At 34.5% G+C, this 27,303-nt stretch overlaps 1 protein-coding gene across 6 annotated transcripts in view; it reads left to right on the top strand.

The window, feature by feature from the left end:
• Positions 1-27,303, top strand: part of MFS16 (major facilitator superfamily transporter 16) — a 101,042-nt gene that overhangs the window by 20,344 nt on the left and 53,395 nt on the right. Inside the window, exons 1-2 of one of the 6 annotated variants that reach the window (XM_090410191.1) lie at positions 3,260-3,404; positions 10,573-12,780. The exons of 1 other annotated variant lie outside the window; for it this stretch is intronic. In XM_090410191.1, the coding sequence (XP_090266317.1) occupies positions 10,868-12,442 (1,575 nt within the window). In that variant the 5' untranslated portion in view covers positions 3,260-3,404; positions 10,573-10,867 and the 3' untranslated portion in view covers positions 12,443-12,780. 4 more of the 6 variants (XM_090410207.1, XM_090410198.1, XM_090410216.1 and 1 more) reach the window with 4 other exon arrangements.

Genomic DNA, 27,303 nt, shown 5'->3' on the forward strand with positions numbered 1-27,303 from the left:
TTTCTTCTTTAATTGTTTTAGCACATCATTAGTTCTTTTTATCTAATAATGCAGATTTTGCTTCTTCTTTCCATAAATTTAATTTCACTTATTTTTATTCTGTATTTTTAATCGGTTGTTATTGGTGTTGCTACTAAAGTCCGAGGGGTGCATATTTTTAAATTCCTTTATATTTAAAAGTTATAATCCTGAGTTATCAAAAAAAATGGTACATTCCTAACACCTGTTTAAAAATAATAAACAAGTTATTCGCAGTGTGAAATGCTCTCTGGCGATATTATTATTGTGCTCGTATACCACTATTTTGCAAAAGTTATGCAGGCAAGCCTATTCTTTTCGAATACAGGGTGGGGTAACAATAACATACGCGTTGATCGTTCATGCTGTTAAATGTAATTTGTATGTATTGAAGAATTAACCGACTGGTCAGTTCATATGATTGTACAATAGTATCTCTGTTATGCTATAATTGTTGTCTGACAAATGCTTGAAAATGTTGAGACCAGCACGGTCCAAATTCAATACAGAAACTTACTGTCATTTTGATAAGGAAGGGGGGAGAAGGACTAAAATGCCGAGGTCCGAATATCAATATTTATTGAAATCTTTGCCCAGAACAGTTTATAGGATTCTATAAAATATATTGTATACACACATAATTAAAAAAATGCTGGAGAATGATGTTTCAAATACCTTTTATTTTCAGAACCCTCATGTGCAAAATTCTGAAAATAAAAGGTATTTGAAACATCATTCTCCCGCATTTTTTTTCATTATGTGTATATACAATATATTTTATAGAATCCTACCCACGGAAGTTGGTAAACCTAATGGTACCGTATGGCGGGATCGAATATAATTTTAATGACTTAAACCACCGAGATAATTAAGAAATAAAAGTTTAATATGGACACAACTGACGAAGTTGGCTTACCAACGAAACTAGTTGTATCCGTATTATTGAACATGTTCATAAACCGAGTCAATCTGCATACAAATAATATATATATATATATATATATATATATATATATATATATATATATATATATATATATATATGAGGATGGTCTGAAAGGTTCTCGGCCTAACAATGAAAAAAGGAATTTATAATTTCAAAATTATTTTCATTTTTCAACATTTTACTGAGAACCACTACACCTGCAATCAGCTCTTGATTCGAAGAGAAACGCTGACCAGCGAGGAAGAGTTTTAGTTTTGGGAAAACATAGAAATCAGAGGGAGCCAAATTTGGAGAATAGGGTGGATGTCCCAACAACTCATAGTGCAAATCCCTTAATTTTCCCATTGCCAAAACACCTTTGTGAGCAGATGCATTGTCCTGATGAAAGATGATGTTTTTCTTCTACAAACCGGGTCGTTTGTCACAAATTGTTTCACACCGATGCCACGACCTTTCCTTCTGATGGAACCGAGTTTGTCCTCTTTTGAGCTGGACAACCGGCTTCTCTCCACTGTTTTGAGTGCTGTTTGGATTCTGGTGTGTAATGGTGAGTTCAAGTCTCATCCATAGTAAATAAATCGACGCACAAAATCAGTTTTATTCTTGTTAAACACTCCAAGCACTGTTCAGAGATTTTCATGCCGCTGGCATGAAAATCTATGAACAGTGCTTGGAGCGTTTTGTACGGCACCCACCATGGCGCAAAGTTTTTCATTTGCAATTCTTCGTGCAAAATATATCCAACATGTTGTTTTGAAATGCCTATAGTCTCAGCAATTTCACGCACTTTGACTCGCATGCAATACCATATCGTGCAATAGTTCAATGATTTCTGGTGTTGTTACACTTTTTGGATATTCTTCATGTGGATATCCAAAATGTACAGCTACTTTTAAACTCGGCGAACCATTTCTTAATTGTCGAAAACGAAGGAGAAGTGTGCCCATGAACATTGATGAACTTCGAATGAATTTCTTTTGCAATTTTATCCATTTCAATTGATACAGACACCACGTTTACTTCAGACAGCTCTATAAAACAAACTACTTGATAGAATGACTTGCAATTTCACATGGATGCTTATGACAGATGTACCAATGTAGTAAATCTTGCTGATAGTTTTGCCATCTGTGGTCTAGGTCGAGAACGTTTCAGACGACCTTCGTATTTATTTATTTATTATAAAATTTCGATATACGGATATACATGAGCTGTATATTATATATATCCAGCTCTTCGAACTTTACGACTGAAACTGTCTTATTTGCTTTAGTAGAAATTTTTGCGATAAATGACTTCATCAAGTTATGTGAATAAAATTTTAGTACCTGTTTGAGAGTTTGGTTTTTAAATTTCTAATGCTTTCAAACAGCATGTGGCTAATCTACACAGTGGTAGATTTTTGCTTCCTAAGGCTGTATAAGAAAGATGTTCATCGTTTAAAACAATTACATTATATTTAAGAAAAACTTGAGCGAAACGCTTGGAAATAAGTAAAAGTTTGTGTTTTGCAAACAAATTAGTAGTCTAGAGCATACGAACTCGTTTTCCCCTGTCACAAGCTTTAGACACCTCCACCCCTCCCCTATTCCATATCTTTTAGAATTCAGATATATTTATTTCTGCTGCTTTAAACTACAAGTTGCATGCAGTTCCATCTTTTAAGAAGCGTTTTGAAATCGTATAACTCTAGAATTGGATTCTTCAAATAAACAGAGTGTCCAGTACGCTTTCAAAATAGTATTAAATTTTTCAATGGTTTAATGATTTCTAAGTGGATTATCTGAATTTTGCTTAAGTTTAAAAGTCTTCTTTGTGTTTTGCGACATGATCATTCCTGATGTGCTCTTATCCAATGTTGACTCAGCGCTGTCTCATTTCCCCTCCTCTCCCTCACCCTCGGAATGCAATGCATTTAAAAATAACTTGTGAAGAGGTGGTAATCATCTTCATAAATTTGTTTTTATCTTAAATAAAGAAAACACATTTCTGTGTTGTGTTATCTGTGCCTTCCTTCAACATTATTTTCTAAAATCTAAATTCTTTTTTTTTTCTCAATAGAATGTTGTTTCTTAATATTTCTTTGATAAACACGAATATAAACTTTTAACTTATATTTTGTGTTGTGTGCTGCATATGGATGGTACACCAATTAAAGTAGGACATGCAACGTTGTTTACTAATTAAAATAAACAGAACATCATCGTGTATGTGATTTTATACTCAGTTTAACATAGATTTCAGTTACTCGGGGTTATTTACAAAATTGTGTACGTAACGAAGCAACGAAATATCCAATTGTCTACTTAAAGAATAATTTCTTTCATCACGCGTGCATCTTGAATACGATATAGCGCTTTGGATTCTTTCGAGAAAAACAAATGTTATTTTGATTAAAACACCCACAGTATCGTTACTCTTGGAAGTTGTTGGAGTATTCGTAAGTAAACATTTTAGTTATGATATTCATTATTTGCTTTAAATCATAGGAGAGAATTACATCTCACGTTTAATAAGGTCGACTCTGTCGTCAAGCTTTGTTTGTTCTTATTAAAAAAGAAATAAAACACATAAAGATACAATTCTTCCTTAAATAGTGTAAAAATGTTTAATATAGTTTGATGGGAAAAACTACTTTCTTAACATGTCTCACCCTGGTTATTAATAATTTATTGATGACACTAACATGGTTTATGTACCTTTCTTAGCAATGAAATTGGATACTTGAATATCCGGTTTCGTTATTTTAAGCTTTCTTATTATCTTATTGCGTTTGAACTGGTATTCGCGTAATGTGTGTGTGGGGGGGATGCACTCACGTAATGCACAAATACTAGGTAAAAAATATGGCCAAATAAAATGTAGAATTAGTTTTTTAACTTCAGATTAACAAAAGTAAGTATTGTATGCTATTTAATTCCGAAAAGACTAGCGATATTTTAGTTGTAATGTTTTCGAGGTCGGTGAGCATCCGTTCTTGCCTGTCATTACCATAGTTGAGTGCATTTCTGCGATCAGCATGACCGAAAGGCGATGTCCGTATGCACGATTTTTTGCTGTTTGTGGGTTACAAACTCACGTTTCTTCGAGAAAATATGAAAGCCTACTGAGTTGTACAAGAGGTGGACAAAGTATCGATTCATTGCTTTAAGGCTTAAATCTTCCTCCACTTGGCAACTAGAATAGAATGTGAAATAATTATCCTTTTCTAGCAGTAATTGTTATACACCCATAGGCATCACATTACTGTGAGAAAACCTAACTATTATATTGTTGTTATTTGGAACCTCGGCCGAAGCAACTAAGCAAGCAACTATGAGACCATGTTTGTTAATTGTGTGTGTGTGTACTTCGGATTGGTTTGCCTGTTTTTTTGTGTGATGAAAAACAAATTTCGGAAAGAAAAGCTCTCACTGTCATGTGAGACCGGCTAAAGTAGCCTTCAGCTTAAAAGCATCGGAAAGCTCCCATTGAAAACTTCGGCTGAATCTTAAAGTTCAACAGTCGTACTTAGATTCAGGGACGGAGAAGTAGCATATTCGAATGCACGTGCATTGGAAACTAACCTACGAGATGTAATCGCAAACAATAATGGACGTTATTGTTGGAATTATAACGTCTATCCCACAAGAGCATCCATGTATGGTTTCTTATGGCCGAAAGATCATCTGTTTCAGACTCCAGACACTGGAGAAAAGGTGCATGAGTCCAGAATTTCGGTTTCATTCATTTTATGTCAACAGGAATACAAAAGCATGAAACAACGCCATAGCTATGGAGTTCTCATGTTTGGTTACAACAATGCAGGATAATGGCAGTGAACTGAAGTCATCTGGATCAGGTTTACCTGAATCTACTGCTGTCAAGATGCCTAACCGTACTACTTATGCTGTTGGAATTACGAGCGTCTAAGCAGCTAAGGCTATGAGAATACGTACGAGTATTACGTTTGTAAACTGCATGTACTCTTGTAGCTGGGCTTTGTGATATGTGAAAGGGTACCCTTTACTTCCGTTTGAAACCGATTAACCCACATTCAGACGAAAAATTCTTATAAAGATTCTTCACGTCGTACACGAGATTCGAAAACAGTTATTTCAAACCAAACGTTAACGTCAATGCATACCGACTGAGATACGAAGGCACCTCCGTGGCTCAAAAACAACTAACCACCAACCTAAGGTTTACTGTTATTTGTTTTGGATTTACATTCCACGCAAATAACGCTCAATGAGGCCGATATGTTATGTCTGTAAATTGTGTGTTCTTCTGTTCCAGTTGCACGTTTTCATCATCATCATCTAACAGGCCCATAAGCTTAAACTCATGACCTACGAAGTATCCCTGGATTTCACAACCGTAATTTTAGGATAAGGCTGTAAGTCCTATGCCGAAGGTGTTTAGCCCTGTAAGTATACTTTATATGTAAAGTACATGCGTTCACCTGGCAGGTTTGTCTGGATGTCTGATATATCTGATTTCTGGATGAAAAACCCAAGTTTCTGGATCAAAACCCTACGTCTTCAGTATGTTAACAGGTTAACTCACCTTCAGATATAAAACCCTATAAAATTCTTCGCGTCCTAGACTGGATTCAAATCCAACCGCTTCGTCAACACCGAATAAGGCCTAAGGAGTGCAGTCTATCTTAAGATTATTGTCGACCTAGTTTACCTATTCCCGTTTACCATTTATTCTCTTTGTGATGTAGATTTCCAAGAGAATGACTCGCCTTGTGACAGAGCATTTTTCTACTAGAAAACCACGAAGCAACTTTACCCTTATGTATCTGAGCACTTATCAACGGATCTCAGTCAGGTGGAGCAGCGTTGTGGATGTAGTGGGTGAGGGTTAATTATTATCCGTATTTATTAAATCTGTGTTTGTTTCAGCTTAATATGATCGTTCTATCATCTCAAATTTCTCTTATTTTTGCTCAAAAATTTGTCTATTATGTTTTCCTGCATTGCATAAATTTTCATTGAGATTGCTCTGAATATCCGTCAGTGAGCTTTTAAAAATGCAGCTCGGTTGGATGGACTCTGAAGAAATTTGTGTGGGTATGTACTAAAACGTGGAGACATCTGTGTTTAGTCTGAATTGGACCATTTTATTGCTAAACTTTTAAGACTTCGTTGTGACAATTCTATAAATAATTCAGGTATAAGCAGAACATAAAATTGAATTCACGACTAAATGAATGACTGCAGTCTGTATCTTCATTACTATGATATTTTCTCTACGTACGAACACTGGCAAAGCCATGTAATTATTTCTATCATCCATTTAATTGAATGGATTAGTTAGTCCCCAAAAGAATGACCTGCTGCACCAATCTTCCTCTTTTAGACATGCCATCCTCATACGTACCATCACCGTAATTCCTTTTTTGTATGGCCAACTGTTGTGTTGTCGTACATCCAAGTAATCAAAAGCAGTGCTACATAATTGAACTTACACCTTTATCCCTTAGAAACTTTTTCACAGTCTTCAGCCATAACGTTTATTACTTTGAGCGTTATTATATGATAACAACATTAAAATATTATAAATTTTAAATTAAACTTAATATACCAATGAAAATTATATGTTTTATTATACAATATTTTAATGATAAAAGATATGCCGCTCCTTTAGGCAGTTGCTTGAATTGTCTTATGCGGAAATATAGTGCTGTGTATTAATAATAAGAGAGCGAGTGTTAGTGACTTGATACATGATAGACTATTTTATTTAGTAATGGAAACTTCATTATAACTTCATTCTTCAAAATCAAAAAGAGCCCAAGTCACTATAATATTTTGAATTATCTGAAATTTTCATGACAATCCTGCATGTGATATCAATAAGGAAAAGCAAAGCTATTCTGGTAACATAATTGCCCCTCTATCCAAAGGCTTAAAATTATGTAAATTAAGTGAGAATTGTTATATTAAAGAAGGATCATTAATTTAAAATAGCTGTGTATATATGTTTGAAGGGTAGGACGGCCTACTACTTGAGTTTAGGAGAACTGTTGAAGATGAAGAACCGATAGCTGAGTGTGGAAGTATTAATCAGATAGCTGAAAAACATAAATAAAATGAATAACGAAAAAAATAAATTAAACAAACTATGTATTTAAAAGAAAATAAAGAACAGAGGGTAAGGAAAAAAAACTGTTATATACACAGCAAGCCAGCAATTTTTACCGAGTGCCTTTGTGGAGTCCGGGAATATAGAGCTCTAGTGAGAAAGATAAATGAATTACTATTAGTTTGGCAAATTCTTCGTTGTGTTAAATTTTGATAGTGTATGAAAATTATCATAGATAGATAGATAGATGAAAACATTTGATTATGAAAATTGGGAAGATTGGGAAACACCTGGGGATATATGCCACTGAAGCAAAGGGCACTCCGCCAAGTCGTCTTAAATATTGCAACTGTTCAACTTAGGACTGAGTGTCACAAGTTATTACGAATATTTTAGCATAAATCAACGGATCATCAAAGACATTAAATTGTCTCTAGATTTATTGTTGTATAACAATTTCCATGCATTATGGTAATCGTCGTTATATGCTATTTTGGTGTGGCAGAAACGTACGAGTTTTTTTCACATTTCACATCAAATATAAATTATGCCATGTTTTTCTGATACAGCGCTAATCATAGTTGATTACAGTTGTGCTATTTTAGACACGTAAAATGGTCAAATCATAAACTACAAACTTAAAATGGTTATAATTTCCTTGAGGTCACTCCGCGACAAAATTGACAAATTTCAACGCAGACAATTCCTACCTTTTGTATGCTTTTACACACCCTTGGAACCTCCGGTCTCCCGTATACTGCCATTAAAGAACTGCCCGTCGAAAGGAAAAGAGTCCGATTTTGAAAATGGATTCATTCAAAAAACGAATAAAGAGCCCAAATTTTTATGAGTTGCACTGTTATCATTGAAAGGTAAGAAATTGCCTGATATGCTACGCTTCGCATGTAAAGGGGAATGATTCCAAGTAAGTATAGCCCTTAAAATTTTACTTTCCATAATTTGGCTCGCTTGAATTCTCAGCATGTAACGGGGTTATGAATGAATGTGCTATTAAAATGGTTTCACGGCGAGAGCAAATGACATCTTCAGCTGTTCACAGAGGCTGTTTTTGTGCAGATATCGAGTTTATCTACTTCTTTTTGTAATTTTTCTACCTGTTGAAATATTTTCGCCATATTTAATTATATTCAGTGTAATACTCGTAATAGGCAACCTAATACAAATCAGAATTTGGTATATTTGGCAGTCGGTATATTTTCTCCTTTAACCTACAACTTTACTGCTGCTTTCAAATTATTTTTCTGCTTAACGTACTGAAGGACTCAAACAAGTGTATGCACTTGATCAAAAATGAATGAATAAATAATAATAATAATAATAATAATAATAATAATAATAATAATAATTCCTATTGAAAGACCAGACATATTTGCTACATTTTTAAAAAGCTTGAGATTTCTCTTAAGAAGTGCACGTGCTAGTCACGGGAACTCCCGTATTGCTAAAAGACAGTGACCTTCCAGTTCTTATCAGTTTTGTAGTGGTGTGCAATCACACCCACTAACCGAGACACATGTCCGAGAGTTCTAATTTATCTCGTATGTATATACTATGTGCACGTGGCTGAAGCATGGTGTATTTGTGCACCCAATGAGATTCAAGATATTGGACATTGCCCAGTTATTTTGTTTTCCCTTCCTACTGTCAACTTTGATCTCTCTTTATCTTTCACAGAAAGAATTTACACAATTTCTTTACGAGGATTTAATACCCTTGGTTACATGAATGTTTTACTTTAATATTTGCTTTTGACAACATCCTGAACGAAACTCTGATTTGTTCAGTTGATAAGAAGCATGCTTTAATTCTTTACTTAACTTCCTTGATAATATCAATATAAATGACAATATAAATACGATATTTTGTATTTATATTGTATAAATAAAAAGGAGTAATAAAGGAAATGCAGCTTACTTTAAGATAATAAAGTCGATGGATCATTCTGGACTGGTGCATAGCTGTTTAATTGTGAAAAGAAGACGACATTTCTCCTTTATTTCAGACGTTGCTACAGATGATGGTGTTAAGATATTATTATTATATCACACCTCCAGAGAGTCCAAAGACTCATCGAGGGAGGGCACCAACTCTACAACTCTTCGTTTCACCACTCCACCATCTAACACCAACGCCTTCTACCGCCAACTACCACCACTAGTGCTTTCACAGACAATCACAAACATCCATGCCCACGGCGGAATTCGAACCCGCAGCCTTTGGGCTGGAGAGCGGATACGCTGACCACTCGGCCAACCAGGCTGGCTTAAGAAAAAACTTCTGTGCAGCAGTTGGCTGAAGCATTTAATGAAGGTATTGGCAGTCGCATGCCTATACGTAAAATATAAGCTTCTAATTAAGTAGCCGGTATATCTATTAAAGCTCTCTCTCTCTCTCTCTCTCTCTCTCTCTATATATATATATATATATATATACAGAATGTATGTTTTTTACCTTTGATGTAAAATACGTTAAAGATACAAAAAAATTTTATACTTGGTTTTAATCCTTTTCCAAGTACTTTGTTTTGCTTACTTGGGAAAAGGTTAAAACGAAGTATAAAATTTCTTTGTATTTTTAACGTAATATATATATATATATATATATATATAGAGAGAGAGAGAGAGAGAGAGAGAGAGAGAATTATGTATATATAACTCTTAGCCCATAATGTACTGAATATAAACTAGGTTTGCAACTTTTTGTTGGAATAACAGAACATTTTTTTAAATAGAAGGTGCATTAACGATATCTAATTTAGTACAACAAATTTCGATATAAAGTCATTCCCCCAAATCGGTCTTTGCTAAAGGGAATGCTTTCATTTATTGTTATTATTGTTATGTTAGTTGCAATTTCTGTGCCGTTTTTATTTCTCTTAAATTCCTTCTGTGAAATGAAGAATTTTTCTCCGGTTAAATTCTAGATATGAGCGTGTAATATTTGTTAAACGATATTGCTTAATTAACTACAGATTTTATTAGAACCTGATCATATAATTAAACTTTTGTTAAATCTGTAAAAGGATGTGCTTTCTGGAATAAAATGACACATGCATATACTTTTGAGAAAGAAAAAAAACGAAAAGGTGACGGAAATCATTAAGTCCATCCTCCTTTCGAGCCCAATTTGCGAATCCTGTTTTCAAATTTCAGAAATCAGTTAATTTCTGGTATTACTAGGAATTAACTAATAGTTGCAGAAAACATTGCATTCATTCCTCAATGCAAAATAATGGATTTAATGGTAGTCTAATGGAACTAAAGCGATAATTAAGCTCATCTTTGGGAGAAAAAAAATTAACGAGTTATCTTTTCCGTGGCTTGAGGTTTCCATACGTTTGTGTCAGGCAAATATTACGTGCAAATTTTTAAAGAAATTATTATTTAATTACTACTCTGGTACACCATTTTCGTGTACTCCTCAGATTAAAAAACAAACAATATAAAACTGTAATTTATATTAACATGCAATCATAGTTAATTCTTACTGTGAAAAGTTATTTTCATCTGCAGGTGAAATAATGACTGGAGGAATGTCAACCCTTTAGGAGTGCATGAATGATGATGATGTCAACAGCAGAAGAATCTGAAAGTGCGTCCGCACGTCATATGGTCTGGGCGATAACTTGATTGCTAGCAACAGAGACTCAGATTAACGGAGAGCAGGAAGATAAGAGAAAGAGAGCACGATAAGAACAGATAACGGATTACTTATTTGAACTCACTGACAGTAGCTGTCTAGTCAGTCAGAGCCGTCCAGTGCAGCAGAGTTTCACGAGTGTTCGTTTTTCTGTGTGAGCTTCCCGTCATGGAGCATTCCAGAGGACTTCCGATAGGCATAGTCGTGTTGCGGAAGTGCTGTGGTCAGCCACTTGTCAACAGAGAAAAACTTTACCGTTCCTGGACATTAATAGCCACATTCCTTGCCTATACAACTTATCATCTCTCTCGCCGACCTCCAAGTATCGTCAAGACTGTTCTAAAGCAGAATTGCACTGGTCTTACTCCTCCCCCTGGTACTGTAATAACGAATGCTACTAAAGACACTTGGTGTAGCTGGAAGCCTTTCGATGGTAAGGACGGCAATGAACTTCTTGGTGTTTTAGATTCTTGTTTCCTCTTCTCCTACGCTATCTTCATGTTCATCAGTGGAATGGTTGCAGAACGGGTTGATCTCAGGTACTTTTTGTCATTGGGTATGCTGTTAAGCGGAGTGCTTATGTATTTATTCGGGTTAGGTTACACTTTGAATATTCACAGTTTTGCATATTTTGCTGTGATACAAGTTGTGGCAGGAGCTCTACAGACTACAGGTTGGCCAAGTGTTGTAACGTGTGTTGGAAATTGGTTTGGTAAATCGAGAAGAGGTTTCGTCTTTGGTTTATGGAATGCTCACCTCTATGTCGGTAATATGTTGGGTGCATATGTTGCCGGTTTATATGTGCAAACAAACTGGGGTTTATCATTCATCGTACCTGCGCTCATTATTGGTATCATGGGATTCATACTTTTTCTTTTTCTTGTACCATATCCAGAGGATGCAAACTGCTCTCCACCAGATCACCATGGCTTAGAGTATCAAAAGCCAGATGAAAGCAGTGAAACGAGTAGTGCGATCATCGAGAACTGTTCTGTGGAATTAAAACAGGAAGCCACTAAAGTATTAAAAAATACTTCTCAGAATAGCTTGTCAGAGAAAGCATATTTATTAAAAGGCCCTCTTTCGTCATCGCTCTCAGGCAGTCAACAAGGACCTCAGGCTGTAACCTTCATTGATGCTTTGAGGATTCCTGGTGTGTTAGACTTCTCGCTGTGCCTGTTTTTTGCCAAACTAGTGAGTTATACATTTCTCTTCTGGTTACCAAAATACATTCAAAAATCCACGCTAATGGGATCACAAGACTCAGCTTATTTGTCTATACCATTTGATATGGGAGGAATTATTGGTGGTATAATTGCAGGCGGTATCTCTGATTACACTGGCGCAAGTGCTATCACGTGTATGGGATTTCTTGGCTTAGCTGTGCCATCCATGTTCCTGTACAACTTCTTTGGTCACAAGAATATGGTGAGTAACGTGATGCTACAATTGGTAACAGGTATACTAGTGAACGGTCCGTATGCTCTCATAACCACTGCTGTTTCTGCAGAACTAGGAACACATGCCTCTCTCAGCGGAAATGCTCGAGCTCTGGCGACAGTTACAGCGATCATAGACGGTACAGGATCTATAGGAGCAGCAGTTGGGCCGCTGTTAGCTGGAGCAATTTCTTCTCGTTCGTGGCAGATTGTATTCTACATAATGATGGCGTCTGATTTTCTGGCTCTCTTGACATTATTTCGTGTTGCCTATAGAGAAGTTAAACGAATCAGACAACGATGATATTTTCATATTGTAAAGAGACTCTGTGTATATAGACTTGACTACAATGTGATTAGCAGGGTCGTGAACTTAGAAATTAAGTAACATCTCAAGTCACCGAACTCGTTGTAAATTTAGGACATTATTCCGGAAATTCTGAATTGTCCATGTGTATACAGTATATGTGTGTGTAATTATGACAGCGGCATACGTAGGCTATCACCAAGGTAGCTTCAAGCTTATTGGAACAGAATAAAGGAAAGATTGCCCCTCCTTAGGAATATCCTACGTGTGCAATGAACCACATTTTTTGTTTGTTACTCGATGTAAATATATTAAAATTATGTTTCTCCCATTAATGTTTTATTGATTCCTTGAAACACATTGAAAAATATTAAAATTGAAGTTTCGAATCTAATATCCTTAACCAAAGTAATGTTATGTTCACAAAACGTTTTACATAACGGAAGCATTTCCAGAAACATATTTAAGTTTTACGTGTTATATTTGGTTATTTATTTAATTTTTATCAAATAAGAAAAGCAAATAACCAATTTTACACATCACACAATACAAATATTGTATTAATGCATTATTATTTATTTATGATGACAAAATTATTATATGAGATTAAATGTATTATATGCTATTGTTTTTAAATGTGCATTATTTGAATGTTTCTTTGAATTTGGATTATTTTAATGTTGAAAACGTTATTGAAGAAACGCCTAAAAGGCTTCATTAATAGAAATAGAAGTTCTGTTTCTATTAATGTATTAAATGAATGTATAAAAATTTAGAACGTTTCGAAAATAGAGCAGCGAGCTTGTTAGAATAAAATCCTCTGCATCGGAGGCAGACGTTCTTCTCATGAGCCCGTGCATTCTCTGTTTATTAGAGCTTTGATAAATTGTTAATTGGGAAATGGCATATTTTGCCAAGTCGAAAATACCACGCTCAGTATTTCTATCATTCTTGGCATTTATTATTTTTAGACAAATATCAAATCTGGTTTAAAAAATAACTAGTTGATATTTGATGCATTAACTGGTCAATAGGTGTTTGGTCAACTGGTCAATAGGTCCGGTCAACTGGTCAGCAAGGAAAATTATTTATAAATGTGTTGAGGAACCAAAGACCAACTTACTGGATTCTCGTTCTGCAGAGGAAATCAGCAGAGATTCGACAATTAATATTTTTATAAAGCTGCAATAAATTTTATTGAAAATATCTTCATTATTCTAATACCACAGTGTTGATACTCCAATTATTTACTCTCTGTGTTATTTTTTATAATTTTATAATTCCTAAACTTACCACAGTTTTCCAAACCCGGAGAACATATTTCAATGGACAAGACAAAACATTTATGGAAAGTCGATTTCTTAAACATACTTACATATTTTTACACACAGGACTAAACTGCCATGTATGAAACAAATAAATCAACCAATATTTTGAAGCCTACCTATTTTCAATATATTGTGAATAAAGGAAATTTTTAAAAAAATAGTTATCAAAGTTTTGAATTTCAGTTATTCATAACGCAAGAGAAATGTGTTCGACCCTATCACTCATAAATTAGATTTAATTTTACTTGACAGGAAGTTGTGTTCTTTTTTTTTTCATGATCACAATCAAGCAATAAAATCTTTCATATGAACTGCATTTTGTACAGGGGGGAGAAGTCGACTTCTCCGCCAGTCGTCCTAAGCATCTGCTGTAATACAGAAGTTTCAAGGAAGTCCTCGAGCTATTTCACTGGCAAACATTTGTTGTTTATTTACGCTAGTGTAAAATATGGATGTAAAGAAATAATAATTTCTTGTAAAGTATCATTTAAAGTATAATTTTAGGTTATATTACTCAAACGAGTAAAACAATTTCAGCAAGTATTTCATATTCAAAAGACGGCACATTAATGGATCAATACGTTAATTTTACACTTCTTAAATTTTCGTACATTTCATAACCCTTCCATGTAAGTTTTGAATGTTAAAATATTCCTCTCTTAATAGTTTATTAAATAGCAATTGTCAAAAAAACTTCTCAAAAAAGCATTCGAGAAGGTTTTTAATGCTTTTACATTAAATTTCTGTTTAGAAAAAAGATTAAACGATCTCTCTATATTGCATCCCATTTTATTTTAGAAATGTACACTAAAGCGTCCGTAGCTCAAGATGATGACTATTCTTTGTAGTGATCTAGGTTCGACTCCCGTCTAGGATGCGAACAACTCTTGTAAGCGATTTTCAACTGAAGATGAGTTAGCAGTCTTAGATGGAAATATCAAAAATTTTCCTCACAGGATGAAAAATCAAAACATTTATTTATTCATTCTGGTAGACGCAAACTCGCCTGAGAATACACAGAACTGTAACAAGGCAGGAAACATTGCAGATAAGACTAACCATCAAATCATAGGAATAATTAGATTTATATGTCAAGCGACCTGATTGTGGCAGGTCATTCACACGAGGAGATGACGAAGCTGAAATATATGCTGCTATTTATATTCTACTGTACCGTATAAATTACGTACATACTCCTCTAATTTCAGTGCTTTTAAGGAATGCACCGTATCATTTTTGGAAACAGGAGTGACATTCGAACCATATCTATTCGAACAATAGATATGGTTCGAATGTCACTCTAGATGGATGGATGCTTGCTAGTGCGTCCTAGCTGATAGATGAGTTCACTGATTTGGTTTCGTTTGATTTTGGTTTCGAGAGCAGTTTTTTTTTTTGATTATTTAATCCATTGTTCATCTACAGTACTTACATGTGCTATATAATAAGTTTAAGTTTTTGTGAGCGAGATTGCATTTTTTATGCAATCTCGTTCAAACAATAACAGATTGGTTGATAAGAATATGGTATCTATCAATCAAAAGACCTATTACTATCTGAATCTCTCGTTTGTTTCAGACAAATGAAAACATCAAGAGTTCGACCGAAAGTTACAGATCTCAAAAAATGCTAAAATAATCATTCTGAACATATTCAAATTATTACAATACATTACGTAAACCATTACCACTGTGGAGATCTTAACTTTCTCTTGCAATAAGATTTATATCAACGTTTCTTGAAATACTTTACAACATCTGCCTTACTTGCAAAGACGTGAGTCTGAATCCCATGTGGGATGCTGACAGCTGTTTGTAAGGATGATTAAACGAAAATTAGTGTTATACGGAGATGAATGCTCTTCATAGTAGATAAAGGAAGGTTTCGTCCCCAAAACAAAGCACACCTGCTGAGAACATAAACACATCTGATAGACAGAATATATATATATATATATATATATATATATATATATATATATATATAGAGAGAGAGAGAGAGAGAGAGAGAGAGAGAGAGAACTCATAGCCTGATTGCTTCTGGTTTAATTCCAGTTTAACCAAACCAAACGTCAGTAGTATAACACGCATTTCTTCTTTCCAACTCCCACAATGACAGGCTTTTCAGTGGGTTACTTGACATTTTAAGAAGGATTTCTTATACAGGGTGTTTCAAAAAGAATGACCCGATTTCAAATAATTATATTTAATAATGAAAATGTCGTACAGTTACAAAACGCCTTCTGTTGACTAGACGCCATCTTCTCATTAACTAAGCGTAGGCTATTTTGGCGCTAATAGTGACATCTAGCGGTCGTCATATCAAACTCTAGGCCAAGACCGTTCACAAGGTACAAGTCGCATTCATTTGTGGTTCGTGGTTGCAGAGATATATATTTTCAAATCGGGATGTTCTTTTTAAAGCACCCTATATATACTTTGTAGAGCCTTGAAGCTCTTTTATTTGACCAGAAAATTCGCGAATACTACTCGGTTATGAGGCATGGGAATTACGCAACTAATTTGCTTATTTTGCTCTTTGCTAAATTACTCTTAACCACTGTTATCAACATCACGTGCTATGACCTTCGTAACGTTCTCTGTCATTAGATGCGACAACATTATCCGGACTTATTATCACCTTTATGTTCAATTCTAAGTGTTTTATCATTATCTGTGTACGCAATGTTTTATTCATTATCAACGTACAGCTATCTGTTTGCTATCCTATCTAAAAAAATTACACGAAGTACGGCTGTATTTTATTCAGTGTGATAAACGAACCTAAGTAGAAATTGGACCTCTCTGCGATATTTCTTTCCATACGATCACACTCTAGAGAGTGGTTGCAAGTCCTGTAACACATCAGTAGCATGCGTGAAGATAATGGAAGGAGAGAAAGAAGATCATTGACACGTTCTCCCTTCAGATCTTACATGTAAAAGTAGGGGTGATTCCAAAGAACGCAAGAAGAAAGGCAAACAAGATTATGAGAAGTTGATCTTGTAAGTGAAAAGGTGGGCTGTGTTCAGAAGAGAGTAATTCGGTTAACTTATCAACCCAATTGCGAAGAAACGTTTCGGGACGCCAATAGATATGATAGCGGAATTCGTTAGTTGTTTAGATTTAGTATTGGTGTATAAATCGGCTAAGAATGTGAAAGACAATTTCTTTAAAACTGGGGAACATAAACATTTCAAATATGCAGACTACATCAGAATAGCAAAAGATAGGAGGTTGAAGTTATTATTTATTTGCTCGATTCACAATACGAAGGAGCCTTACAAGTGGCTTAATCTCTTTGAATTTAGTTTAACCGTTATTACATATAGTATAATGATATAATACATACCACTGAATGTATTATATCATTATACTATATATAACACGTTCATTGGCCAAGCTGAAATTCCAGTTTCAGCTTGGCAATGAACGTGTTAAACGTTAACGTATGTAGTATACTACTTATATAAAGAAACAAAAATGATGGAATCAGCTATATCTATGAAGAAAGGAAAGGAAGCGTGGTATGCATAAGCATACTATGCTTATTTATAGACATATTTTAACCTTAGCTTGCTCAGTGCTATCTGATAATGCTTAATTGAGCTGTGTTTTATCCGAATATCGAGCAGGCTATGAGCAAAATATGATAACTGTGAGTTATGACGATAACAACTCATGAAAAATAACGATAACTAATCATAACTAAGAGCAAACTCTGATAAGGCTTAGCTCAGTTGAGATTTATCAGAGCACTGCGTAAACTCATAAGATTGTCGAAATGAATTCCGATAGTAAAAAGGTAAGGCAATGATCGAAGACAATTATATATATATATGAAAGAATGATCATTAACTTGGTTAGCATACATATTTTTATAAAGAATTGAATGACTAGAACTGAGATTTAAGTAAAAAGGTTTTAATATAAAAACACAACTAGTTTCGGCTTGTAACAACCTTCATCAGGTGACATTATAAAAGAAAGAAAAAAGTAAAAACACTAAAACACTGAAGCTTAAATAAACTATGAACATCATAGAGAGCCTCTATACATAATTGACACTAAATCGTTGTGGTTGTATTTAAAGCTGTTCTTTCGTTAGTTGTATTGTTGGGAAAGTGCGTGCTAGTAGCATCTCGTGAACGCCATTACATGATTACAGCTGAATGACAATCTGGGAGTTATAGCTCAAGTTATTATTTAGATGAACAGGATTGAAGATGCTTTCTCTAGATTCCACGATTTTTCTCTCTAGTTCATCATTGCAACGGAAGATGTTAGTAGATTTTTCCCAGCAGACTTTGTGACTTTGGTTTTCATCATTAGGATTAGCCGAGAAAAGGATATGACTTGATAATGCTCTGGCTCGCTGTCTCTTGTAAGTAATGTCCCTCATGTGTTCTTCCATACGCAATTCGACAGATTTGTCTGTCTGCCCAAAATAAGGAATATCACAATCACACAATATTTTATATACACCAAGGTATTTGAGTTGATGATGACAAAGTTTTGGGTGGCTTATTAAGAAACGGATCTTTGGAAGTGGAGTGAACAAGGTTCTGATATAAAACCTTTTTACTTAAATCTTGGTTCTAGTCATTCAATTCTTTATTTAAAAAAAAAAAAAAATATATATATATATATATATATATATATATATATATATAGAAAAATTTGAGTAAAAGCTTGAGTAGACTTGCCATATTATAACTTAAATTAGCAGCCTTCTATGCATCGTTTATAACTGTTGCTGGTTTGTGTGTTTGTAGCTGTATGTTGCTGTGCGATGCACATCGTATTGAAATTCATATGTAGCAGTAGATTTGATTATTCTGTTTTCGGGTGAATTTCTAACGGTTTCTAATAATAATAATAATAGGAAGACTATGTGGACCTTTGAGCCTCTTCTCTTACCGAGTGCTTACTAAAATAGGGACAGTCATCATGTCGATCTGATTTTGAGAAGTAAAATCACGTGCTCTTTGTTGATTACCCAGTTATCGCTGACACAGTTGGTCTATTGCGAGACTGCGAGTGGTCACTTCCTGGAGGCGTGAGACTTATCTCCTCACACTTAGGCAATTAAACACATTTCATAATAAGGCCCCTCCAACCATCCCTCTACCACGTGCACACCCATATCGTGTAACTTCAATCTGGTCCGATGATTGGAGGATTGGAAAGTCACAAATAACACGATGACCTTCGAGACTAAAGCGCCAGATTTCATGATGATTCCTAAATCAGCGGTCAAGGGCCTGGTTGTTTGTATGTTATGTTTCGAAAGTCCACAAAGTCTGCCTGACATGCTTAAGGTCTGAAAGAACAGACTTTATCTCTTTCACAATCGTAAATCCTTCAGTACTGCTGATCGTACTCGAACCATACCTCGGTGCCCCCTGCTTTCAAGTATGGTAGAAAGCACTGTTAAAGAATTAATAAAAGTAAATAAAATTATAAGGCAGTATACTCCTTCAGAATATTTATGTCGCCTTAACATATATTTCTGCTGCTAATGTAGATTACTATCTTAAGCATAGGCAGTATAATATAAACAGGGTTTAATTTAGGTTTATTAAACTACGGAAGAAACACGAATGAAATTTGGTATTAAAATACCAACAGTCTGAAAGGAAAAGGAGAAGTGTACGATGCCAGGAAGAGGAGATGGACGATATTAAAAAGAGGGACATTCTGGCATGGAATGCTTAATATTTGCTTTTCTATGCACCATTTGATAGCATCATGGGCAACGTGTTATATTCCTTCTGTACTACAGCTGCAAGGTATCTGTTCGACAGTATTTTGTCAACAGTATTTTTTTTATGCAGATCACGATGAGGGAGCCGAATTGATATGAAAGAAGCATCAATTTATTAAGAAAGTGCAAAAGTGCAACCTACTTGATTCGTGCAGTATAACACCAATTATCGGAACTTTCCAATTATTATATATATATATATATATATATACAGTATATATATATATATAATATATATATGAGAGGCAAGTTACTTGGCCGGAACAGGCCATTGAATCTAAGACACGGCGAAAATGGAAGAAAGGTCTCTAGGACTATATGGAAGGGTATGTTGTTCCCCATTCGAGCTGACTGATAAACCTAACAAAGGAATCCGTTTCTTAACCTTGGAGATTTCACAAAGAAATTTCAATTAATTTAATATTTAAATAAAACCTTTGTTCTTCGTAAACGTGCTGTTCTTATAAGCAGAAAAACACCTTTCTATTACTTCAACTTTCCTTAAAAACGTTGTGAAAGCTTTGCTCTCATAACCCTCCGTTTTCAGAAAGTTCAGTATCTTAAGACAAAATAGTTGATTTTGTTTTCCTGACTTCGTGTTAAATATATATTTTCTCCTAGTTCTAATTTATTTGAAATTTTCTGATAAAATCTTAGGCTGTTTTTCTATTATAGGTCAGTTCTCAAATAATTCAGATTCCTAGTTAACCAGCGACGTTCGTTTCCCCTTGGAAATTCGAACGAATTCTTGTTCATTCGTTTTTCCCACGGTAAACGGATATCGTATCTCGCCAAAAATATATTTGTAAAACGGCATATTTTTTGGCTTTCTACATTGTTGGTTAGGAAAGGTTAGTTAATCAGTGAATATTATTCTGGAAAAAGACAAGAGTTTTACAGCCACTTCTGGGCTCCAGTAAGAAGCCGTATAGTCTCACACATCCCTGTCACAGTGGTTTTGAATCCAGCTTGTTGGTCAGAGAGCGGAGTCTGTATCCACTCTGCCAACAGGGTGAAGTTTGTTGTGCGATATAGCCTGATCTTCTAAGGAATACGTATTATCTGTGAAGAGCGAAGGTTATTCTTACCCATTTTCCTGTTTTGTTGGATGAAAAACTCGGCGCACAGTAATCACTCTGTGGGTTTCTCTTAGCTTGATTGCAACTTTTTCCGAATACTCCAATTTCTTTTTCCGTACTGTATTTCACACTCAGTGTATAAAATGCAAACGAAGTAGCTTTATTCTTCTCTTATAACTGTCCAGTTGACGTTATGGCAATCTGAAAGCGGCAGTTGTTAACTTATAGTACATTAGTACCGCAAGAAGGTGGATCAGGGGTTGGATAATTATTTTATTATTATTATTATTATAAGCCGGAACTTCTATTTAGAAACAAGACGTACTTTACATACAATTATAGGCAACCTAGATAACATTTTCTTTTTTGTAATTTTATTTAATCCCTGCATTCATGCATTGAAATTCTACCCTATTTATCCTCGTGACTCTAGAAATACATATGTGCACACATCAACAGTTCAACATCTTTAGAGTGACTTCCAACCACCGTTTTTTCCTTAAATACTCAGTGAATTTTTTTTTCTCTCAAGCCTCGTACCAATCGTGAATATCTAACAGTTTCCAGCTTGGATGTCCCTCAGATACGCTATCACTGTCGGTCTTTATACTACCTTGGCCACTGCCAGGTCAAAACTGAATGATCCGTCTACCCAGATTAAGGGCGAATAGCCACTTCACTGACAGTCATGACCTATGTGTTATAATTTCCGATACTCTCCCTCTCTCTCTCTCTAAATCCGAATTCCCTGTTAGTCAGATGTGCTCAAGATCGACCAAGAGCTCAAAGATATCATTTCCATTTCCTTATATTTTTGTGCTTCTTGAGTTTCATATGCTTCGTGGAAGGAGTGCATGAAGCTCAAAGAAGCACTAACAACCCATTTCGTCAAACTGTGTACATCTGAAATTACTTTTTTTTTTAAAAACATTTCAGACGCTGGTGGCGAGCGCTTAAATCACCCTGGTTGTTTTTTTTTTTTTCGTGTTTTTAATTCGCTGCTCTTTTTTATGCGCTGTGATTTTGTGAATGTGTAGTATGTTAAATATCATTTAAATTTTCACTGTACCGTTTGATATATCACTACTGTCCCCCCAACTTTGCTTGTCATGATTTTCTGCTAAATTTCATCATATAAGACGCTGAAGTGGTGATGAAGTCCAGAAGAATAGCGCTCGCGCGTGTGGGTGTGTCTGTCATTGTCTACAGCAAAAAGATTTACTATTTGATTCGATGCTCTATTTAAAAGCTTTCTGTAACATAGAGAAATATTTCTTTCTGTATAAGAAGTATATGTAAGATGAAACCAAAGTGTAAGGTAATGCGGGGAAGTCAGAGAAAATTTCCTTAGACTTGTTCGATGCGCTTCGTTTACATTTGTTATGTTATTTATTTTGTTTCAAAAAATATATTTTTGTTTGTTTCTAACACTTTACACTAAAAGTAATACTAGCGTAAGATATTGTTTCATTAAATTATCAACACTGGCACTTTTCTGCAGATAATGAAACAGCAGAACCATTCTGATAAAAAAAAAAAAGCTTTACTTAAGGCAAGAACATAGATGATGGCCAATCTCATAAAAACTACAACAAACCGCCTGATCTGAAAGGTTTTTCTGTTTTGCGGGGAGGTCCAATTTTCTCGAGCGTGTTAATCGCCTTGCATTTGACCTTTTCATTACGGTTATTATCATTTCGACTTATTACATCATATTTGTTGTCCGTTTCATATTTTATTTGCAAAATCCTTAGCATCATTATCTTAAATCATCACCTAAGAAATTTCAAGTTTCTTTTATCATAGTAAAGGAAAGAGAGCTATTTTTCTATAAGAAAGGATTAAACTTATTCTTCATTGCTCGTTTGCTCGTGTAGGATCGCATTTTAATATACAGTGGCGTAATTGAGTGTCCTGCTATCCAATAGTTAGTAATGCAACATTTGAAAATGTTTTCAGATGTGTGTGAAGATTTTTAGATATCCCTAACATGGGTGACAAGTGCGTGTCCCAAAATGTGAACAGACTTTCAATAAAATGAGAAAGTTTGCTTTTCTTTTTCTCTTTTTTATCAGAATATCTGAACAACTTCAGCAGCTAGCTGTGTTATCAAACTCACATACAGTATATATATGTAAAGAGATCAAAAGTGCTCTGTGGCAGTCTTCCGAAGAGATCGTTAAGTGCATGATCAGTATCCTGATATCATACAGCAGCTTAAAATTGTGGAAACGATGTCGTGTGTTTATCATACGATATGAAAACTTCGTACTAACTTTCAAAATTACAGAAGGAAAACAACAGGCGATCGAAATGCATCCGATAATACTAATAAGTTTGTCTACGTTTCTTCGCAATGGGTTCAACAGAGTTTGCATGAAACTGCTTAGATCAATTTCGATCAATAAACAGAAATAAATAAAACGCTGACCTGATAGACTTACTTTCTTCAGCAAAGTCTAGATAAATTCCAGTACCATTTTATCCCATGAGGTGTAAGTCGATTCAACACGACCATGTTGTGAATGGCAGAACTCGCATGCGCGCGCGGTGTGTGTGTGTGTGTGTGTGTGTGTGTGTGTGTGTGTGTGTGTGTGTGTGTGTGTGTGTGTGTGTGTGTGTGTGTGTGTGTGTGTGTGTGTGTGTGTGTGTTCATCAAATTCAGAGAATGTAATTATGCTTCAGTTGCCACGTATTCTTTCTGCTATAATATAAAAAAATCCAAATCTTTTTATACGAAATATTTGGATATTTATATAAAAATCCCCATTTTCATTATAAAAATATTCGAAATATCCAGACATTATCCAAATATATAATATCAAAATATTATTAGTATATCTGAAATACTTTTTTCCCAAAACGAGATAATAAAGTTCCTTTACATATTAATTTCGTTTTTGATGAGCTGTTTAGTTCCTTTGTCTCTCAAATGAACTGTATTTCAGTTCCTTACCAAAGTGTTTGTACCAGTGACCGTTTGTTTAATTTTTAATTTAGTGTATAAGAGGTTCATCCATAATTTACACTAATACAATATATTTGCGATGTCTTCATTAAGAACTCACTTTTTAAAATCACCTGCAAGATTTTATAGTGCTTAAAATCATCTTATCTCAACACGATTGTTGCCATGGACACTGTCTGTCTGTGCGTTGTTTTTTTATCGTTCCTCAAGATTATTTAAAGTGCTTAATCTACTTGAAAACAGTTTCATTAGGCGGAATGACATCGCAATATGCTGTTTTCATCATTCAGTGATATTTAGTAATCGATTATCCCAAACGAACGTTAAATATTTCACTCGTTAGCAGTTCAATAACTGTCCTCACAACAATAATATAAAAACCATCCTGTGCATAAAATTACCCATGAAGGAATTTTTTTTTCTTGGTTCATCAAGTAACCTGAACAAATGTCATTAACTTTAAGAATACTAGAAAATAATTTTTGTTTTAAAAAAGTCAGTATACGAACTTAATCTTCTTTGAATGAAGTTTTCAGTTCAATTGTCGTATAAGGTGCGTTCTTAATGAGATATTTTCATTTCCTTACAGGCATTTTAATAATTACAGCTATTTTAATAAATAGCTGTAACGGAAGACAATGGAAACCATCTAGTTAAAGTTATTCAAGATTTGAATATGATTTGTAAATAACGAAAATAATTCCATTTTTTTTTTCTAATTAATTTGGAGATGACATTTTAATTGTCGAGAATGTATGTATTCAGAATACTACAAATTCTAGTTTTGGCAAGGTGGCTATTTAAAATTTCGTAACTGATTCGCTTTCTTTAATTTGTAGCAACTTACAATTCCTTGTGCAAAATGAATTCCCCTTATCCGGATGCTATTCGCTAACGGTTAAGCTGAGTTTTGCCGTTCCAATAAATTTACTAATAAACTTCTTTGGCTTTGGGATCAAGTATATTCTTGATCTCATTTAAACAAATGCCCACGCGCATCGTAAACATCCCCCGATTTAGTGTGTAGTTTAAAAATTTTGTCCTGGTAAATTTGAAAGGGAAAGGGAGATATAATAGTCGACAACGAGTTCTTTCCAGAAATCAAGTCATTCAGGCTAATCAGAAACACAGATAAAGTTTTACTTTTTTTATGGACCTGTATCCCCAGTAGGAAAGTTTAGCCTTTCGTTTTTATAGAAATGTATATATTTGATACCAATTTTGAAACTACGAGTCATAAAACAAGAAAAATAGGAAAATTATTTAACACAAAGTATCATTTTTATTTATTAATCGACAGAGCTACATCGTAATGACTACAGTGACGATTTCTAAAAAAAAATAAAAATAATAAAAATAAATAAAACAAAAATCTGTTTTAGGTTAAATAGTGTTTAATTTAAAAATTGTCCATGTTGTTATTGTTGTCACCCTGTAAAATCCCACTGTTGGGCAAAGGCCTTCCCCATTCCACTCTATTTGGGGCTGTTCTCGACCAGGTTGATCCTGCTGTAAGAATAAATTCATCTCTCCATCTGGTCTTCTGTCTACCTCTACTTCTCTTTCCCTCTCTAGGTATCCAGGAAATCATGAGTTTATTCCATGTATCATCTTGTTTTCTTATCAAGCGTCCTGACTATTTCCATTTTAGAGGTTTTGCTGTTCTTATGACGCCAATGATTTTTGTTTTCTGTCTTATTTCTAGGGCTCATATTTTTCTATCCTTTTGATGTTTAACATACTTCTTTTTATTGCTCTTCCGCATGTTCTTATCTTGGTCGCATGTTTAGTTGTTATCACTAACAACTAAAGATTCCGTGTTTGTGATCCATATGATAGGATGCGTAGTATGATGGGTAGTATAGAATGGGTGTATGAAGTTTGCATTTTACGCTGATCTGTAGGTCTCCCTTCATCCACTCTTTTAAACTCCGATAGCTCCTCCAAGCATTGGTGATTCTGGCATCTGTTTCTTTTTCATCCTGTTTTTAAATGATATTATCCTGATATTATCTGGCCCAAATATTTAGAGGATATCTGGCCCAAATATATAGAAGAGTGCTATGTCATCGGCAAATATAAGATTGCTTACATTTTGCCTAAGAAGTTTAGACTATAATTATCTCACTTCAGTTCTCTAAATGACATTTCCAACAATGAAGTGAATTGCTTGGGTGTTACAGGTCTCCCTGCTTAACTCCTCTTCTTACAGTAGGTTGAAAGGTCCTGTTGTCTCAAGTTTAATATAACTATTTTTTTTATAAATATTTATATTATATTATATATTATATTATATTGATTTTGAAGTCGAGTCCCAGGAACAGCGGCTTGTGTTCTATCGAGCCAAATGCTTTCTGGAAGTCTATGAATGCTCTGTACATAGGCTTATTATATTCTTGATATTTTTCAATACTTTGGTTGATAGTATGTTGATGATGAATAGTTGAAAAACCTTTTCTAAATCCTGCTTGTTCATATAGTTGGTTCCGATCTAGTTGGCCTGTAATTCTATTTTGGATAATCCTAATAAATATTTTATAATTATGTGAGATGAGACTTATGGGTGTGTAGTTGCTTACGTTTGATCTATTACCCATCTTATGAAGTAGTATTATTTCTGAATTTAACCGCTGCCTTGGTATTGTTTCTGTATGTAGCATGGCATTGTATAACTTAAGAAAGTTTTGGTGATAGTTCCACGGGTCCTGTTTTGAATAATTCAACTGGAATTTGATCACCGCCCTGTGCTTTGCATTTTTTATTCGTTTGACTGCCTGCTCTATTTATTCTTCGGTAATTTCCAAGATAAGATCATCACATATCCTATTTGTTTGGTTGTCTGTTGGAATATTTGATTGATTACTTGAAACTAATTATTAATGGAATGTTGTTGCTACTTTGAAAATCTTGGATCTGTTATTTGTTTTATGATCAAATTCATCTACTAAGGAAGGGATCCAGGATTTGCCATTTTACGCCATTTTTTGCTGTTTTTAAAGATGTGTCCTGTCCTAGGATTTGATTTTATTTATCTTGAAATGCCATAGATCTTTTCTAATTTCACTTCTGACGAATTTGTTTACTTCAACAAACTCTATTTTGTTTTGTATTTATTGGAACCTTATAGAGGAAGAAATGACGCAAGCATACTAACCAATAAGTAGCAACAAAAGAAATTAAGAGTCAAAATAACAGGCGACACCAAAACTTATAAAACAAAAAGAATTACTAAATTGTTTCCTGTGCCTAATTCAATTTAACATAATAAATGTAAATTGTTTTAATTTTTATAGACTATAAATTAGTATACTTTTATTAAAAACACTTAAATAAAAATGCTCTTGAGTATACGCATGCAGTAAAAAGATGATTTCAGAAATAGTGCCTATGGTATTCCAAAAACGTAATACAATGTTGACTTATAGAAACCGCATATCCGAAACTTGAAAAAAGCGCAACTTAAGCATGTATACCACCGTCGAGGAGTTCACCTAAAAACGATAGGCTAAAATCTGGTGTAGCGAAAGAATAATCAGCGTTTGGGCGAGTTACCTCGGACTGCCAAAGTTGTCAGCACTCCTTATCACTTATCCAGGAAGATGTTTTACTGAAATACATTTCGACAAGAACACTCCATAAAGGCGATAGCAGCATATTCAGAGCAAGAGCTGATTGTTGTCGTGCCTACTTGCAAATCTCAGAGTTTTGATCACTGCA

This window comes from Typopeltis vanoorti, chromosome 2 (genome assembly GCF_054136105.1).
Source record: "Typopeltis vanoorti isolate ZY-2024b chromosome 2, IOZ_Tvanoo_1.0, whole genome shotgun sequence".
In the NCBI taxonomy this organism is placed as follows: domain Eukaryota; kingdom Metazoa; phylum Arthropoda; class Arachnida; order Uropygi; family Thelyphonidae; genus Typopeltis; species Typopeltis vanoorti.